The sequence below is a fragment of the Mytilus edulis genome, chromosome 7 (assembly GCF_963676685.1).
Source record: "Mytilus edulis chromosome 7, xbMytEdul2.2, whole genome shotgun sequence".
Lineage (NCBI taxonomy): Eukaryota > Metazoa > Mollusca > Bivalvia > Mytilida > Mytilidae > Mytilus > Mytilus edulis.
In genome coordinates this window covers 78,607,845-78,628,935 of record NC_092350.1, presented here as the reverse complement: position 1 = coordinate 78,628,935, position 21,091 = coordinate 78,607,845, and the positions used below count along the sequence as shown (strand labels likewise).

General features: G+C 31.4%; 1 protein-coding gene across 1 annotated transcript; it reads right to left on the bottom strand.

Annotated features, from left to right (window-relative positions):
* Window positions 1–1,633: 1,633 nt before the first annotated feature.
* Window positions 1,634–20,978, bottom strand: LOC139482335 (patatin-like phospholipase domain-containing protein 2). Its single transcript, XM_071266176.1, has 8 exons — window positions 20,665–20,978; window positions 15,989–16,221; window positions 14,717–14,782; window positions 10,034–10,301; window positions 9,154–9,369; window positions 7,409–7,535; window positions 6,481–6,600; window positions 1,634–5,143 (listed from the first exon to the last, which is right to left on the bottom strand). The coding sequence occupies exons 1-8, from the start codon at window positions 20,825–20,827 to the stop codon at window positions 4,408–4,410; spliced, it is 1,929 nt and encodes a 642-aa protein (XP_071122277.1). The 5' UTR covers window positions 20,828–20,978; the 3' UTR covers window positions 1,634–4,407.
* Between the last annotated feature and the right edge of the window lie 113 nt (window positions 20,979–21,091).

Below are 21,091 nucleotides of genomic sequence, written 5' to 3'. Positions count from 1 at the left end.
ACTATCATTTTCTATGTTCAGTGGACTGTGAAATTGGGGTCAAAACTTTAATTTGGAATTAAAATTTGAAAGATCATATCATAGGGAACATGTGTACTAAGTTTCAAGTTGATGTAACTTTAACTTCATCAAAAACTACCTTGACCAAAAACTTTAACCTGAACTTCACACTATTATTTTCTATGTTCAGTGGACCATGAAATTGGGGTCAAAACTATAATTTGGCATTAAAATTAGAAAGATCATATCATGGGGAACATGTGTACTAAGTTTAAGTTGATTGGACTTCAACTTCTTCAAAAACTACCTTGACCAAAAACTTTAACCTGAAGAGAACGGACGCACAGACGGACGAACGAACGGACGAACGAACGGAGGCACAGACCAGAAAACATAATGCCCCTCTACTATTGTAGGCATAAAAAGCAGTGCCGTTGTACATCACAGGCTTCGGCACGTACAGCTCATTTCGTCTGCCTTCCTGATACTAGTGATAGGTCACATCTTCCTTGAGACTATCCGGATACTAGTAATAGGTCACATCTTCCTTAAGACTATCCAGATACTAGTAATAGGTCACATCTTCCTAAGACTATCCGGATACTAGTAATAGGTCACATCTTCCTTGAGACTATCCAGATACTAGTAATAGGTCACATCTTCCTAAGACTATCCGGATACTAGTAATAGGTCACATCTTCCTTGAGACTATCCAGATACTAGTAATAGGTCACATCTTCCTAAGACTATCCGGATACTAGTAATAGGTCACATCTTCCTTAAGACTATCCAGATACTAGTAATAGGTCACATCTTCCTAAGACTATCCGGATACTAGTAATAGGTCACATCTTCCTTGAGACTATCCTGATACTAGTGATAGGTCACATCTTCCTTGAGACTATCCCGATACTAGTAACAGGTCACATCTTCCTTGAGACTATCTGTATACTAGTAATAGGTCACATCTTCCTTGAGACTATCCGGATACTAGTAATAGGTCACATCTTCCTTGAGACTATCCGCAAATTGCTGTCAACGGAAATGCCTATATCAGGAAAAGTGTTCAAATCTATGGGTTCCGCCAACGTTTGCGGGGGCGACTATGTAATATGGCGTTATTCAATTGTGACACAATTCAAATATCTGCTATAGATTTGGGGAAAACAAAAATATACCATAGATTTGAGTTGTTTGGCGTTTGTAACTTCACTTTTGCCATAGATTAGGAATCTGCCATAGATTTGGAACCCATAGATTTGAGTCCTACATATATACATCTTGGCACTACTAAATGGCATATTTATTTACAGTTTTCTAGAAAAGATTCATGGTTGTTGTTGATTCATGCCTGTAACATATTTTTTGTAAATTGTTTTTTCTATAAGTAAGGCATTTAGTTTTTCTCAATTGAATAGTTTTTTTTTTAATATTTTTGATGTCAGGGCCTTCTATAGACACCTATATGGTATGATCTTTCTCATTATTGAGGGCTGTACACAGTTGCCTATAATTGTTTACACCCACTTGGTTTAAACTTTGGCGGATAGTTGCATCATTGGCAATTATACCACATCTCCTTATTCTAATATTTCCAATATGCCTGAGTCAGTGTACAAATAAAACTAAATCATTATCCTCATAAATTATATATTTATAAGAAAAGGCTATTTTACAAAAGATGAGAAATCTGGTTGATTATCAATAAAATAGTATATGTTAACAACTCACAACAAAATAAATATTACATCATATATACAAAGAAACAACAGATAACAATTAAAAATACCTGGTATCTTCATAAACCTTAAAAAGCAGGTATTAATAATATAAAAACACTTTTTATTTTAAGACAATTTCCTATTTATCATAAAACCTTTAATTCAATTAGTGTGGTCAGACAACAAGGTCAATTCAATAAAACTAAACAGACAGAATAGTCATGTTATATCATTTAAAAGAATGTCTCTAAACAATATGCAAGTCAAGCTAGAACTGACCGACAAAGTTATTTATAAGAAGTACATATTCTAACCTTTATGGAGGGGCGTAAAGAGGGGGTATCTGCACGGAAGAACGCGAAATAAAATTGCCATTTCCTGATGAACAAACAATTAAAAATGTCGTTCACGTTGATCTTTTTACTGATTTCACTAAACACAGTGAATAATGAATCTTTTTCATGGCTGCAGCCGCTGCACGTGAAATAAAATGGCAAAACATGATGCATGAAAATAACCTTTTACCACCCTCTTTATATGACTATATTACACTTTATAAATCATTCAAAATAACTTGAAATAAAAAGTTTTCTGACTTTACAATCACTGCATGGAAATATCAAGCACCAATCCAAAGTATCAACAATCAACAATCATGACAATATCTAGCAAGATCACAAGCATTAAATGATGTTTTATCAATTTAAGGGAACTAATATCTGCATTGTAAAGTCATCTATGTTAAAACATGAGGTAAGAATGATAAGACAAAAATAAAATGACAAGAAAAATAAAACAAAAATACATCAAAACAGAACAAAATAGTACATTTTATAATAAAACATATATATAGAACTGTTATCTAATGGTATGTAACTAGAAACTAAAATATATATAGTATGTGTACCAATATGAGATAGTTGACTACAGAGACAAATGTTTGGTTTGTATTGATCCTACCATACAATTTGTAACTCAAGTCAATTATTATTATTTTCTTATATTTTGCATTGATATTATTATGTGATAACTTTCCATGTCAAATGAACTCAATAGAGAATGTATCTTCTCAACAGAAAATGGTGATAACATGATGACATCATAAGCCAAGGTAAATACAGATAAAGAGATTATCTAGAGTCAACTAGAGGAAGTTACAAGGCTACATTTTACTGTAGGCTATCACCCTTCAATGTTAATAACAAATTCAACTCATAACCTTAGATAATATATAATTACTTTTATTCCTTGTCAAATTAAAATGGTTATGGTAAAAACTCAAAATTTCTTAATAAAAGAAATATTACAATGTATATATAATTATGTTTCATATTGTCCATTCAATGGGTTATGTAACAATTTCTGTTTTAAATGGTTTAAAAAATGTAATTTAAAAAACTTATAAATAGCCTTTACATTTTTTTTTTACATACTATTTTTCCCTGAGTGAATATCAGATTTATGCATATTAAAGTGAAATTAATTTATCTCCTCTTTTCTTAAAACTAAATTAAATTTATATCTTTTCATTACCATGCTTTCTCTTCATTTCACACATCATCATGATCATAATGCTCTATTGTTTTGTTTTTACCATGATGCGTTTTCATTTCATTTAATAATAGAATATGTGTAACTACATTGGTCCTATAGTTTTACTATTAATTCCATTTGGATGGTTAAGGAAGGAAATCTGACAAAAATCATTGTTAATATCTTCTTTTGCTTATTTTAATTGTCTTGCTGAACATTCTTTTTATTCAAAGTTGCATGTTTTTACAAATGTTTTATTTGAATCTAGGAAATGAAAGTTATCTTGCTTTACTGTTGAATCAAGTTTGTTTGCTTAACAAAGATCCTTTACATCGAAAGAAAAAGTATGTAAAGAAATTTCTGCCCCAAAAAAATGCCATGATTAAATTCTAGAAAATGTTATATGATGAAATCTTTAGTTTTTTAAGTATTTCATTGGCATGTTATTAATTACTACAGATTCCAGAAAAATCTATCATATAATGACATCTTCTCATTTTATTCTTGCTGGAATTGTTTTCAATTTTTATTTGCCTGATGGAAACTTCATACTTGACAAATTTAATGTATCTGATGAACTAAACAGTTAAACATACTTATCTGTGAACATGGTGAAGATTTAATGTATCTGATGAACTAAACTGTTAAACATAGTTATCTGTGAACATGGTGAAGATTTTTTTTCTTATAAGTAGATAAGCAATACAGCCTATAAAAATTAAACATACACCAAGAAGCTCCTCAACCCATGCTTAATAACTTAAAAAAATAAAGTATAGAAAATAAAAAACAATTCTTTCAACATGTATAGAACTCTGGATTTATTTCCGTTCACGTGGTATAGAACACTTCATGGTGCACTTCAATTTCCACCAACTTTGAAACTTTTTAGAGAAAATAATTATTTACTTTGTTCATAACTAAGATTATACATGATAACACTGTAGATGATCAAAACTACAAAATAATATTTCCTTTGTAACTTAGGTTTAAGCATAGTTATAAATTTTTGTAATCTTTTTACTGTTTTTAAAAAAATAACTGCATAGATACCTTGTTATTATTAGTAGCATTGTCAAAATGAGAATTGCATACCAGAATGGTGCAGTCAACAAACTATCATTATAAAAGTCTTTGAACCAAATATATCACATTATAGCACTAGGTTAGACTTGGAGTTGGATCGTGATCCTCCAGCACTGCAACCTGATTGTAAAGAGTTTGACCGTGATCGTCCAGTGCTGCAGCCAGATACTAACGAACTTGATCGTGATCTAAAACAATGTCCTTCTAAATTTTTGTCATTCTGATGATGGTTTGTCTCGGGTATATTTAGAAGTTCATTGATGAAATCTTCTGTCTCCTGTTCAATTTCTGGTTTCATTTCCATGTACGAGTCCCATGAAAGGTCTGGACTATGGATATCCTTTGAAGGACTTGGAAGATTCATGTCCATCTTATCAATGTCAAAAATTTCTTCAAAATTATAGCGTTGTGTGTCTTCTTCATCTTTGTAGTAATAAGCCATTACAGATTCCATCTCATTTGATATGTGTAGGCACTGTTCAAATGTGTCAAAGATTTCCTGGTTGTGAAGTGTGCTTTCTTTCATGTTGGACATATCTGTACTTACTACAACATTTTGGCCATGCGAACTGGATTCCAAAGATATCTTATCAATATTCATGTGATCCATGTGACCTTCAAGGTGACGTAGGGTATGAAGGGAATTTCTTACTTTTGTGTCAAAATCAACAGCAAATCCTATGTTAAGATTTCTAACCACTGGTGCAGTTGGCTGAGGCTGATATGGACTGCTTGATGGCAAGGCACGTCTTGAGACATCTTTGTTCAAATTAAATTCTGTTATAGCCAGCTGGCAAGTAAATCTGTAAAAAGACACATATATGAATATTTGTTAATACTTGGAAGACTTATTTTCTACATTTACTTTTGGGAGAAAATATCACATTTCTTCAAAAATATTATTTTTAAATTAACTTTGGGAAGCTGAATTTCACATTTCCTTAAAAGGTTTTTCTCTCGTCTGCTTATGTAAAAGGTAATTTATTTAATTTTCATTATTCAATAAAACTGAATGACATAATTGAAAATAGTTTTAATCAACAGGCAAATTAAATTATGACTAAATTGTGAAAACTTGAGTTAATGTGCAAAATGTAAAAATGTGACCTTCCTTTTGTAGTCATAAACCTTGTATTAAAATTGTATAGATTTCTATTTACTTATACTGAAGTAATCGTGCAAAAACCGAGAAAAATGCTTATTTGGGCCCCTTATTTCTAAACTGTTGGGACCAAAGCTCCCAAAATCAATACCAACCTTCCTTTTATGGTCATAATCCTTGTACTTAAATTTCATAGATTTCTATTAACTTATACTAAAGTTATAGTGCGAAAACCAAATGTCTTTGGACGACGACTACGACAACGCCAACATCATATCAATATACGACCAAAAATTTTTCAATTTTTGCGGTTTATAAAAAGGGGTCACATGACATTCATTATTCTGTAGTAATAAATTCCATTGGTCATTAACAAAACAAAACGGACCAGAATACTGGTCGTTAATTGCTTTTTATATGATAATGACCGGTGAAGCTTGGTTTCTGTCTGTTAATGACCGCTGGGACGTGGTTAATCCGTTTAGGGAGATGTCCTTTTAATTATTATATTTAAGTTGTTGATTGTTTACCATATGTTTTGGTAAATTATATAAAATTATAAACAACTTGATTTAGTATTCAGATACTGAAAAATTGCACTAAAATGAATGGCATTATTACTACGACTGTTTTTTTGTCACTCTTTGCCATAAAAATCGTACAACTACGCGAGTTTGCTTTGGACATTTTGAATTTAAGAGAGTTTTCAAAAGCATGCATGGTTCCTCAATGAAATAAACATAATAGTTCTTGAATAACTGGTCATTATCGTGATATATGTTCTGCCCGTAGGATAGTGGTATTGACTGTGACAGCCTCGGCTCAGTTATTATCACTATCTTAGTCAAAACCACTGTCCTGTGGGCAGTCCATATATAACGATAATGACCAGTTATTCAGGAATTATTATATAAATACAACATATGATATACCTTGCTGTGTATCGTCTTTTCTTATTGGACAGATTAGCTGATATTTCTCTTACCTTGCTGTGTATCGTCTTTTCTTATTGGACAGATTAGCTGATATTTCTCTTACCTTGCTGTGTATCGTCTTTTCTTATTGGACAGCCTAGCTGTTATTTCTGTCATCAAGTCAATAATCTCTCTGTACATGTAAGTCATATCTTGTGGCAAAGATGGTAAATATTCCAATAACCTAAAATTATATATATTTATTAAAAATTCATGTAACTTTTCAGAATTGTATCTTAGCAAAAAACTTCAAATTAGTTATTTTCCTAAAAGTATGTCCCAAGTGTTGCAAATAATAATTATTGAAACAGCATTTTCATCAACAAAACCAGTAAAACTGAAAAAACAAGAATGTGTCCATAGTACACGGATGCCCCACTCCCATTATCATTTTCTATGTTCAGTAGACCATGAAATTGGGATCAAAACTCTAATTTGGCATTTAAATTAGAAAGATCATATCATCAGGAACATGTGTACTAAGTTAGAAGTTGATTGGACTTCAACTTCATCAAAAACTACCTTGACCAAAAATTTAACCTGAAACTTGCACTATTATTTTCTATGTTCAGTGGACCGTGAAATTGGGGTCAAAAGTCTAATTTGGCAATTAAATTAGAAAGATCATATCATAGGGAATATGTGTACTTAGTTTGAAGTTGATTGGACATCAACTACATCAAAAACTACCTTGACCAAAAACTTTAACCTGAAACTTGCACTATTATTTTCTATGTTCAGTGGACCGTGAAATTGGGGTCAAAAGTCTAATTTGGCAATTAAATTAGAAAGATAATATCATAGGGAACATGTGTTCTAAGTTTGAAGTTGTTTGGACTTCAACTTCATCAAAAACTACCTTGACCAAAAACTTTAACCTGAACGAACGGACAGACAGACGGAAGGACGCACAGACCAGAAAACATAATGCCCCTCTACTATCGTAGGAGGGGCATAAAAATCTTTCATCTAAAACCTTGAACCAAACCTACCTTACCACACCATTGTAGACAATATCAAATGGTAAAACCCATGGTGTTGCTAAAACTCCCAGGCACCGTAATGTTCTAGATCGATGGATATACGACTGAAAACTTGTACTTATAGCTGCCTGGAATGCTGAAATAAAAGGAATATTTATATAAACAATTTATAACATAGTAATAATGTAAAACTCCCAGGCACCGTCATGTTCTAGATCGATAGATATACGACTGAAAACTTGTACTTATAGCTGCCTATAATTCTGAAATTTAAAGGAATATTTATACATGTATAAACAATGTAAAAACAGAACTAATGTAAAACTCCCAGGCACCGTAATGTTCTAGATCGATGGATATACGACTGAAAACTTGTACTTATAGCTGCCTGGAATGCTGAAATTTAAAGAAATCTTTATACATGTATAAACAATGTAAAAATAGAACTAATGTTTGAGTCAAATATTCTATTTAGTGAGATATAAAATTATACAATCCAACCTGTGTATGGAGTGCACCTTTCAGACCAAAAAAAAACTAACATTTGAATTGATATTCATAATGCATAGGAATTACTACAGTGGGACATGAATAGATGACTTCAGAAGACAAGTTTTTCCCTTCAGAATAGAGATGACTTTTACAGCAGTTTTGACTGTAATATAAAGCAATTAAAGCGGTCTTTCTCATGACAAGTGGAGATAATTTTGGTGTTTTGCTTCTCAAGGCTCATAAGTGATCATTTGTGATCTCCCTTTTCCTGACATTTTAATGGCTAAAAATATTTGTTCAGTTGGACACCATTTTCCATTTCCTTGGTTACATTCACTATTGTAGCTACTATGTAGGGCTACTTAGATTTTGACTACTGAAAGTGTAGCTAACATAACCCAAATTCAACTATTTAGCAAAAATAGCAGAGGAAATCTTTCCTAGAGACTAAACAAATTTTTGTTTTATGATTTGATACTACATGTATGCACGTCTTTCAACATAGGTAAAAATATTTAGATATACACAAAACATTCACAGTATTTATCAACAGATAAAGTGTTTACTCAAAAAGCAAAATGTACGGAAATGTTGCTATGCAACTTCATCAAAACGTCATCTTTTTAAAATTAGTAAGTAAATAACGTAACAAAAATCCATTTCTTAAAAAATGAAGAATAAGCATGGACTAATATTTAATTGTTCAAAATATTTTAAGAAATTAAACAAAAGCTCTGTTATTCGACTTTTCACAATACAAATTTAAGCATGGATGCAATTTGGGTACTCCTCATTACAGAATCTTTGATTTTTGGAGGTCAGTTCAGACCAATTTTTCTACGATTCCTTAACGATTCAAAATTAAATTGGTGAAACCATATAGTAAATAATGATACATCTTCAAAATAAACACATAATTAAACTTTTGTCTTAAGCATAAATAAATGTAGGTTAAAAAACTGTCAAAATAGGTGCAATTTGGGTACCCTGGTGTTCGCCATTAAATAGATCTAGATAGCCCATAACTGTTGTGCTATCTACAGAATTTAAAATGTATATACCAGTAAGTGTCAGCAACTGATACAATTTTCAAAAATATAAAAATGAAAAAATTGAGATGTCAAATAAAAGGCAGGCAAAAAATAATTTTCAGTTTTTTAAATTGATGATAATACATGATTTAAAACCAATAACGTAAAAGAAGTACATGCATGTATCTTTGAAAGACAATTTTGGAGACAATAATTTGTATTTTAGAATACCTTCCACAACAATAGGAGGTAATGTATCAACCAGAGCTCCTTTCTGTTTTATTCTGCAATCTTCACAGTTCTCTTCATCACACAGACCATCAACTTCTTCTTCATTCAAGTTACAACTCTCCTGTCTGGAGGGGACTAAACTCAGAGAGGATGAACTCTCTTCTACCGAAACAATGGACGATTTCACTGTCAAATGTCGGGAACATGTTATCAACTCTGCAAACACAGAAAAGAAGTTTGATTTAGATGTTTGTTTTCCTGTACAAACTTGTATACCAATCCTTGAATGAACTGTAAACTGTGAGTCCTTGCATTTGGCTCAGCAATTATACTTTTATTTACAGACTATTTCCTTTAATTTTTATAAAATAAGAGAAATAATAAGCAAGCTATATGTTTCAATGTAACAGTCATCACAGTCAAAAAATATTAGAAAGAGAAACAACTACACTTTTTCAACTATTTTTGACTAATCTAAGTGATTTTAAATGATTTATTTGAGTGAGTCCCCTAACTGTGTACTGTGGATTCATTTATTTTTGTGGATTAAGGAAAACTTGCATTTTGGTGGATATTTGATTTAGTGGTTTTACCAGTCAAACCCTATAGAAAATATGTAATTCGTTGAACATTTGAAATAGTGATTCAACAGTACCCCCAAAACCTACAAATGTTGGTATCCAAGGAATAATAATGAATCCACAGTATACATATAATATCTTAGAACAAGGACAGGTTTTCTTAGAACAAGGACAGGTTGTTCTAATTTTAATATCTGATGTGATGAATATGTGATTTGTTACACATTTTACCCCCATTCTGCCTACAGAATTGAAAATCTAATCAATAATTTTGCTTCTAATGATTTAAATTTACTAACCATTTCTTTGAAGAAATCGTAAACAATCATCAAATCCATGTTTACACATGTCACTAAGTAATTCTGGCTTACATGGAAACAAGATTCGTGTGATTCTGTATAAATTCTTCCCCGACAGCTGTACACTGGTATTGGCAAGATGGATGTGAGCGTCATTGGCGACTTCATCACTGGGACAGATGTCACTTTCACCAGCGAATGGTGAGACAGTGACAGTGTTCTCGTCTAGAACTGGCAAGTTATCACTTAATCCACCATCTACATACCGCTGAAAAAAATAATTATGGAATGTGTAATTCTTCTAAGTCATACTAAGTATGCAACATTACACACGAATGGAAAATTAGCAGTCAGCAGTAGTTTTTTTGTTTTGATTATGTTCTGTATCTATATATATATTATATATAGCTAGCTATATATATAGAGATCTTTCAAATTCATTCAAGACTTATATCTATCATAGAAGACCCTATTTTGACCTCATCTAGTTGTTTTGGTTTAACTGTGTTGTTTGGTTGCTGTCTCACCAAAATTTACATTTCATTTTGATTTGTCAGACAGGAAAAAAATGACAAATCTTAAAGGGAAATTCTGCAATTTTTTACTTATCATCTAATTATGTTCATCTTAACATAAAAAACACATTTGCAAAGTTTTAAATTTATATTCCTTCTAATAACGGAGAAAATCAAGTATTTGTAACTTTTTTGGTTGAATTCTCGAGTGGGTCGTGACGTATTAGCCCGATTTATTGAATTCTGGGAAAAAATAAAATCTGTTTAACTCTTATAGCTTATCGACAATATACGTAATTAAAAGCGCACAGCTGACGAATGGTCGAAGTTATTAACCACAATATAAGAATGAACGAAAATGAATATGCATATACCGTTTTGTATTGATTGAATTAAACTCCTATAAAATTATCTCTAGTAAATGTTTTTGAATAAATTTAATTAATTATTGTTGAGATTTTTTTCATAAAATATTTATTGAACATTTTTACTGATATTGAACTGAAAATATTTCAGTTCTATTTACCGTTATTGTTTTGATAATCATTTCAATGCAACTAATGTGTGAGCAGAGTGTGTATATTATTTTGTAAAGGTCACTGTATATTTCTCGGCTTGAGGTCAATTCGTTTACCTTGTAGCTATTTAGCCGCAGGTGTGAGTTCAAGCGTACACAGGTATAAATGTTGTTATTTGGAAAGGATAAACAGAAAGGATTAGAAAGAGTATGATGTCACGATGTTAATACACTAAGATTTAATACACGATGAGAATAAAGATACAATAATTAAATTGTGTAAATTAATTGAAAATAAAATTCAGATTCGTAATTCCGAAAGTGTATAAAAATAAAAGGAAACAATTTTTGATTACTTTCTTAGCGGCAATTGGCGTAAAGATTCAAATATGAAGCAAAAAATAGTAGTTTTAATCTTTTATAAAAACTAAATGCAATATTACCCAATTTGATATACCATTGTACATCTGTTTGATATCATTGACTTTACCGGAATTTCTTAACTTGTATTCAAATCTGGCTGTGTTTAAATGCAAATAAAACTATTGCAATTTTAAAGTTTTTAATTGACAAAAAAATACAACATACAACATGCATGATTTTTTTTTAGTTTCTTTTTAACATTTTATTCTTACATAATTAAATTCATTTGACAATCATTTACACGAACTTTTTGTGAAAAGAATATCAATTATCTAAGCTAAGGCATTATTTCTTTTGAGGATTTTTGAGGATTTTTTTTAAAATTCTATGATAATATTTGTGCAATGTTGAACATGATAGCCGTCATTAATCCAAATAAGTAATACAGTAGTTGTAATAAAAGTTTTATTTTAGTCATGCATAACTGATAATGACGAATTTATAATAGTTCGTCCATACATCGTTGTTCTTGAAACAATCATTATTAGTATACATGTAAGTTTCCTGACGTATAAGAGCCATTGAGTATGAGCTCTAGAGAAATAAGACTAGTGGCGTTTCGTTCGTTTGTTTGTTGGGAAAGGAGAGGAAATGCAACCGCTTGTACAGATAAACGACAGAATTACCATACAAGCATTTATAGTCAACACAATCAGAAAGAGTTCCCATCGTTAGACGGGGAATATGAAGGCTTCCAAGAATGAACAAGTGACATGTCTAACTCTGAACAGTTAGAAAACAGACTATCGACATCGACCGCTTGTTCTTAATATTTGAAACTGTATGCATATATATATACGTAATATACGTTTATGATATATATAGTGATGAGTTCCTGCGTCTGACATAAACTAAATTCCTTCATGGTTATATCTTGCCATACGTTTATATTGGTTTGTAAGGTGATTACTCACAATCGTTATTTGAAAATCCTGTTTGTGAGATGTAGATTCATTTCAATACAGAAATTTCGTCTATATATTTCACAAGTGTATAACACGGAGAAGCTCTGAAGGTCCATTACTCTCATTTTGTTTGGGTGTGAACCATCGGTGTTTACAGCAATATCACAGAATAAGATGATGATGGTAGAAAGAACTATGGGCGTCATGTGGCAAATATTACATGCATATCGGACAATGAGTTGTCAATCTGTATGAAAAGATTTCCAATACAACCATATTATTGAGAAGGAGTGTTTACATGCTATACTCTCGTACTAGTATTACAGGGTTCTTGTGGCGTTCACCTTAGACACACATCTTTTTAACGATGTTTAAAAAAAAAGACAGAACCAATTTAATGTCATATTTCCCTATTTTTTAAATATAACTAAAAGTCTTTTATCTGACAAGAATACCCCTATTTAGCGAACAAGTAATTTATTCTTTTTTCTGTTATTGAATACCAAGAAAGAAAATAAATCCTGAAATTAATTTGAAACTTTGATACTCAAAAGTTTCCCAGCAAAATATTCACATTCCCTGGGGATAATTAGTGTTCGTCCAGTGGCATATATAACAATTGTGATGTCGAATTACTTCCTTTGTTCGAGAACAATCTTATTGAAATATAAGTCTGTGATTTTACTAGGTCCACAGCTTCAATGAACCAAAGCAAAAGTTATACATCGACCTGTATTTAAATCAAATTGGTTCTCTTCTTCTTCTGGTATTCAATAGTCTATCGACATTCGATGATTACATACTGTTGGCATACGTGGACTAGTCTATTTACAACACTTTTACCCCTATTTATTCAAAATATATGTTTTTTTCTTATGTTCAATGTATACATGTATATATTTTAAATTGCGCTATAGTTCCGTAACTTTCTATCCAGTCGTATAAACGAATCGTCGGCAAGTGCGTACATTTTTTTAAATCAATATTTCTGGTCTGTTCCAATCTGTCCTTCACTATTGACAATGACTATATATTACATTTTCCCAAATTCACCCTTGGAAAAAATATTTAAATAGATTTTAATTTCATCAAATCTTATTTTTTGGGTATTATTTATATGTTTATAAATTATATTCTTTACACCAGAAATGTTATTTATAAACAAGCGTATGAGTTTAGTAATGACAAGTAAGACAGAGTTGTATATTATTCATCTGATAGTTCAAAATGGAAAGTTATAAGTTATAAGTTATCAGCCGTGTACACTGATCAATACTTGCAGAAGTGAAACAATGCATGAACTTGCAAGCCCGACAGGAAATCGCTTGAATACCTGGACGTGTCACCTCACACCCCTCACAATACCTTTGGAAGTAATACCTTTAGCCATGCTGGTGATCAGATGAGGGAAGATCAAAATATATTTGTTTATTACTTTAAAGAATTATGAACAAATTAGATTTTCGAAAACAATTTTCACGGAACACTTATTTATGATTTCAACTTTGACTTTTCACCTAATTCCAATATCAACAGTTTAAAAACAACAGACCATGGAAATTTAAAAAAAGTAAGAATATTTTTCGTATCAAGTTAGTTAGTCGGATAAAACAACCGTACGATTGACAAGATATCGACACGCAATTACGACTACATCGGTTACTGTAGTTTTGTTTCTTTGTGGTTTATAGAGATATCGTTTTTATTAATCGGGAAAGAAGACTAAATGGCGGATCGCAGAGAATTGATATTCTAAATTTAAAATCGATGGTGATCGCTTATCTAGCGGAATAAAACTTTAATATCTATGAATTTGAGCATTTTTATACAGAATGAACATAATATCAATTTTTGATTTTTTTGCGAAGTTTCCCTTTAAAGTTCTAGCAAAACTCTGTTCTCAATAAGCTCTTGTTTATTCTATTTTATTTTTTATTTACCTGATTTTTAAACATGAGGAGTTTTATTTGTTTCAAACGCTTTTTTCAGACTAGTTATAACCTCCACAGTAAAAAAGATTTTTAAATAGACAAAAGAACATGTACCCACTAGAAGCTACAAAAATGTATGTAGCAAAAAAAGGGTTTTAAGAATAGCTTTACAAAGATCAATGTAATTTGGTTTCGCTATGTGGCTCCTTTTGAAATTATAAAATGTATCATATCATTCATGGATAACTGATCGATGATCAACGTGTGGTACAGAGAGCCAGATTCAGCCAGATCAACGTGTGGTACAGAGAGCCAGATTCAGCCAGTTGTGGTTTATAACAAATGTTCATATTGGTCAGATGTGCTAATGATGATACTCTTTGTTTACTTACTGTTCCTTTGAAGACTGGAGGCAGTAGACCAGAATAAAAAGGTATATGAGCACTGCATAGTAGAGCCTGAAAAACATCAAATTTAGATATAATAAAAAATTATGCATAATTATAGAATGAATAAAATAAGCAACAAATTATAGATATGCCCAAGGATCAATGTGAACCAAAGCCACTCATGCCATCATCATAAAGTTTGATGACATTTCCCAGTTTCCCCCCCTAACTTTTTGATATTCATTTTATGGTGAACCATGATTGTGGGCTATCAATTACTGAATTTCTTTCAGGTTTTTTTTTTTTTTTTTTATCAAAAATACATCTCACTTCTCAGATGTCGGTGAATTAAGAAATTCATCTTTAGTTTGTCTTGCAATGTTGTTCAATGTACATTTTACACATTTTTGCAAGTACAGACTATATACTCTGATCTATATCTTTATTTCTTGAAGTAAACCTGTCCAAGAATGAGGTCAGTAGAACAAGAAATTTAGTTATGTAATCTTGTACCTAAAAAAGAGTGCTAATGTTTACATGTACTTGACCAAGATATAGATTTGGCAAGTTGACATATATACAAATTACCTGTATTTATTTATGGACATGACATGTGTAGGGAACACATGATACAATATATATGAAGGAGTAGAAACTTCAACAAATTACGCAGATTATAATTGTTATGACCTACTTTTGTGTCATAAAATATTTATATCCCTCCGACATGTCCGATTGAAATAAAAGATTATTGATTTCTTGTGCTAAAGCATTTTAAATAAAATCAAAACCCCTGTAATAACTTAAATAAATTAGTTATATTTTGAGAACCTTGGCTATAGAATTCTTCCAAAGTTTCAGTTAGCAACCAAATATTGTCAACTTGATTTTAATGCATTTGCACATTCAATAGTTGGTAGGTGCAACATGGTCGTATAATAATTTAACTGAGTTATACCAAGGATATTTACTATACAAATCCTTGGTTATACCATAATTAAACTTCGGTATGCACATGTGTATACAGAGGAAACCATTAAAAACTAATCTATCTTTGGATTTAACATAAAATGTATGTTCCAAAAAAAGTCAGCCAACTATTAAAAGTAATATTGTTTTTTGGGCATTTGTACATGTAGCTGTATCAAGATTGAAGTTGATTGTTTTTCATTCAGATTCAACATTAACAAATACATGTATTAAGCTTAAGACAGAAGCAAAAATAACAGCTAAATATATACAGATAATGTCTAGGGTTCCCTGCCAAATGCATACCTGTATTAGCTCTTCTTTAGAATCATACTGTGAAACCAGTACAGCTTTACGGTCAGAAACCCTTGTAAGTGAGATAAAAAGCTTCCCTGAGGCAATTGTATGTGCATCTTCTGGTAATACTACGTTTAAAGCATCTCGTAAAATCTTGACAATATTAAAACTTGGATGTAAAGGTCCAAGTGATTTCGATCTTGCCTTTGTTGCTAAACGTAAAATAAAACTAGTGCATTCCCCTGAAAAAGAAAATCAAGTAATAAATGTACAATGAAAAACTAATTAAAACAGTCAAAAACATCATAACTACATGTACCACATTATTTTAGGCTACTTGGAATGTTTCCTGGAAGGAGGGAATTATAAAATGAATTTATATAGGTTGTCACTGATCAATTGTGCATGTAGGAAACATCACATATGCAATGACTAATAATGTGGATTTCAGGTTTGAGAACTGCCAAATTACAAATAAGTATGATGATCAGTTGTGATTGTCAATTAAACAAATATTCAGCAGATAAATAAGACAAAGGATGTATAAGATTACAAGTGACAGTCACTGTGTGGCCTTTAATTTACAAACCATCTTAGCAAAATGTGAAACAATTCAAAACAGAAAACTAAATGTCTTTATTCATGAAGACCTGATCCCCTCAAAAATGTCTTAGGAAAATTGATTGTTCAATTCATGAAATATTTTTAAAATCCTACACATTTATATACATGTACATTTGTACATGTAGCTATAGAATATCTATGCTTAGTACATTAAATTACATTTTGTAGATTTCTGTGTACAATGTATATACATGTAAATGTTGCAATTGCAAGCTTTCTTTGAATTGAATTATTGGAAACTGTGTTTTTCTTGTTCAGCCGTCAATATGATATATAATATATTAAAATGAATAAATCTGTTAAAATATTAAGGTTACAACCTGGTACTGCTTATATCAACCAGATTTGTAAGGTTTCATTTTGTATTTTCTTTTGCAATGCACTTTTAGCATGTTGAGTTTGATCATTTTACTTTTTCACCAGTAGGTACCTTACATAATTGGTACCTTATATAATTATATAACAATGTTGTAACATCATCCATTAGACAGCCTCATGTCCAATATGTTGATATGCTGTAAGTGCCCTCAAAAACATTTTGTTTTGTTGGAATATGACATAAAACTGTTGATAGGCCTTATAACTGTAAACAATAATGGGTCCAGTTTGAACTTTTGACATTAAATATTTACAGAGTTAAACCTATATCAAACAAAATAATCTATACTTCTTATTTTTGACCCCAGAATGACCTTGCAGACCAAATTCCAAATAAGAGCTGTTATAACAGCAACTATATACATGATATATATATATTTATATGTATATTAATTGTAATTTGTTTAGAACCAGCTTCCAGTGTCTGTCTGCAAGCACTCTTTATCATATACAATGTATCAGTACTTTGCCTCTTTTGCACACTTGTCACATGTTTTTGTGCTTTGTGTAGACCTGATAAGTCAACACCTTTAACACTGAGTGATTCTTATTGTGTATTTTAGTTGCACTGTTACAACACTGTCTCAGGTTAGAGGGAGAGTGGACTGCTCACAAACCATGCCAAATTCTTTCATGTGTCTGTCCATGTCAGTGGTTAATGTTGGTTGCTGTATCCCCTATTTACTTTAATTAATCAGGTCCTGATTAGTTATTATTGTTTGAATTGTTTCACATTTTATCATGCTGGAGCCATTTATAGCTGATCATGACTATACATGATGGATTTTTTTTCATCCCTGAAGGTTGTACATCCACATCACTTGGTCTGTGCACATGGTGCAGGGACTATATATTCTTATGGTTAGTATATATAAAGACTGTCCCTAGTTTGTGGAGGATTTAGTTTGATTTAGAGTGTAATTTTTGAAGAAGACAAAAAAGAGAGACAAAAGATGGAGATAAATGTACAAATGGGAAATTAAAACTTGTATTTATATTTAGAAATAAACTGACAACACAGTTACAAAAAAGACAAAAGACAATAGTAAACAAAAAAACCAAAGAAAACTGAAGACTGAGCAACATGAACAATAAACATATCCTTCTATATAAACACTACACATACATTGTAGCATGCATAGTGACACAATTTGTCACAAACATACAAAATGTGTGAATTAAAAAGTGATTATGTGAGAATGGTAAAGGAAGTGTTATAATGACCATTTAATGGTGGAACTGACATGATTATCACAGCTTGTCATGGCTATTGTGACATAATATATATAGTCATTATATCTTATATAACTTTAGAATATTAAGTATTACAGTTTGTGTAATGTTTAAATCTTTGTTTCAACAGAGAAACAGAAGTCTTCTAGAAACTGGTACACTATAACACATGTCTATTATCATTTCATTTAAACATAAACACATACATGTAACACCTCATGTCTTTCCAAAATATAATACAGAGTGATATAATGTTTACATATAAAATTGATAATTTGAAATAATTTCATTCGAAATATATTTTTTTAATACACTCATTTGAAAGTTATCACAATCTTAAAGAAGTTGGATGGAGAGTTGTCTCATTGGCACTCATACCACATCCTCCTATATCTATTGACACTTGAGCTTTGAATTAAAGTATAACTATTATATCCGCAATATCATTTTCTATGTTCAGTAGACCGTGAAAATGGGATAAAATCTTTAATTTTGCAATGAAATTAGAAAGATCATATCATAGGGAACATGTTTACTAATTATAAGTTGATTGGACTTCAACTTCATCAAAAACTACCTTGACCAAAAACTTTAACCTGAAGCGGGACAGACAGACGAACGAACAGACGGATGCACAGACCAGAATAACATAATGCCCATAAATGGGGCATAAAAACCAATTTTTTTTCTGTACACGTTTATTCATTCATTGATATTGTCATAGATTGCATTGAATGTAACTTGTTATACATGTAGCTTATGATTTTTATCAATATGTTATATGGGACTCTGGGGCCCTAAGTGTAATTTGATGACATACAATTATATACATGTAAATACTCTGTACAAAATGTACATGTATTTTTTCTTGGTTTGAGCTTCTCATGACCCTGAAGCAATAAACATGTAAACTACTCAAATTGGATTTTTAGAATTTAATCTGTGACAATAGAGTAATGTACATATCTGCCACGCCCACTTGTATTTTTGTCAATCTGATGAGTTAAGCCTTTTTCAACTGATTTTTATAGTTCGTTCTTACAATGTATGTTGTACTGTTATACCACTGTCCCAGGTTAGGGGAGGGTTGGGCTAACATGTTTAACCCTGCCACAGTATTTATGTATGTGCCTGTCCCAAGTCAGGAGCCTGTAATTCAGTGGTTGTCGTTTGTTTATATGTTACATATTTGTTTTACATTTATTTTTTATACAAATAAGGCCGTTAGTTTTCTCGTTTGAATTGTTTTCCACTGTCATATCGGGGCCTTTTATAGCTGACTATGCGGTATGGGCTTTGCTCATTGTTGAAGGCCGTACAGTGACCTATAGTTGTTAATGACTGTCATTTTGGTCTCTTGTGGGTAGTTCAACCGTAGTTGTCTCATTGGCAATCGAATCCAGGTCCGTTTGCGCCCATTCGCGTTTGCACCCACTCATGTTCGCCCCTTTTCACTTTCGCACCCTACATGTTCGCGCCCAATTTTTATTGGTTTTGAGTTTAATAACTTTGTATAAATCAAGTTTTGGCAAGTGTATTATTATAAGTATAATTGTTGTGATTGTCTCAAAATAAAGTGAGACAGCATTTTTTTTGTGTTGAATAAATCTTAATCATGTTTCTGAAAGTGTATTGTTTAAAAAAATAATAATCCTTTCTAAATAAAGTCATGAGTGGGATTCTGTCAAAGTTTTATTTTGTGTTGAATAAGTCTTAACCATGTTTTGGTTAGTGTATTGCTATAACTTTGTTTCACTGACTTGTTTCAAAATAAAGTGAGATTCTGCCTACGGTTTTTTTGTGCATGTTGTGTGTTGAATAAATTTTATCATGTTTTGGTTTTAATTCGTGTATTGCTATATTTTATTGTTTCATTGTTTCAGATCAAAGGAACCAAGCTGTTAAAAACAATTATCTTTTGTGTTTTTCATTTAAAATCTTCAATGTTTTGCTCATACCAAGCTATAAATACATGTACATTCAGTATTTATACACCAAAGCAATTAAAAACAACAATCATGATTTTCCAATTATTCAACTGGAATCTAACTTAAAATTGGGCGTGAACGTGTATAAGTGCGAACGTGTAGGGTGCGAACAGACCTGATACCTTGGCAATCATACCACATCTTCTTTTTTATATATAATTTCACACCTGCTTCATGTGCTTGGCCTTGGAAAGACACCTAAATGACTCTAATTCAGTCAAATAAATCAATCCCTTTCACAATGGAATGGTTCATACAGTTAGGGTTAAGATATTTGTATTCACTGGAAACATAATCTGATAATGTGAAATAAATTGGTCAAACTATATTCAAGTTGTATTATATAATAATTAGGTCACCACAAATTATGGTCAGATCTACCATAACTAATCACAACCTACTGGCAACATATGGTAGATTTATTGACTATCTTCTTGGGATTGAGTTTTACACTTAACTTACCTAAACAACAACCACATAACAAACAGCAAGAAACTATAGCACCAGCGCTAGCTCCAGCAAAAATTCCATTTTCCACAAGTTGAGGGGCATGTTGTCGCAAACAACTCGCTACTCCCACATGATAAATCCCTAGAAATCCACAGCCTGCAAACGAAAAATTCATGCTATGAAGGCAATAACAATAGGCCTTTATTTCCCCATTTTAGTTCTTTATTATTAAATGTGTTTAACTTCTGATCTCTACTCTAGCTGTATGATGTGTCAATGTTTGTTGATATATGACGTAGAAGCGAGCCCCCAAAATGGAACGATTTGATTGGGTTATTTTAATCTTCTGATTAATTCTAAATCATTTAAACGTTTACATGTTTTAAAATCACTAATTTTAAAATAATAATAAACATAATGTCTGCAATGTATCATGCGT

Bases quoted from the DNA above. Each gene is read 5' to 3' on its own strand.
- LOC139482335 (XM_071266176.1), bottom strand. From the start codon at position 20,827: ATGAATTTTTCGTTTGCAGGCTGTGGATTTCTAGGGATTTATCATGTG. The intron at 10,302-14,716 runs GTAAGTAAACAA...TATTTTTTTCAG, and splicing joins CTCCAGTCTTCAAAGGAACA to CGGTATGTAGATGGTGGATT. The intron at 6,601-7,408 runs GTAGGTTTGGTT...ATATAATTTTAG, and splicing joins GTCTACAATGGTGTGGTAAG to GTTATTGGAATATTTACCAT.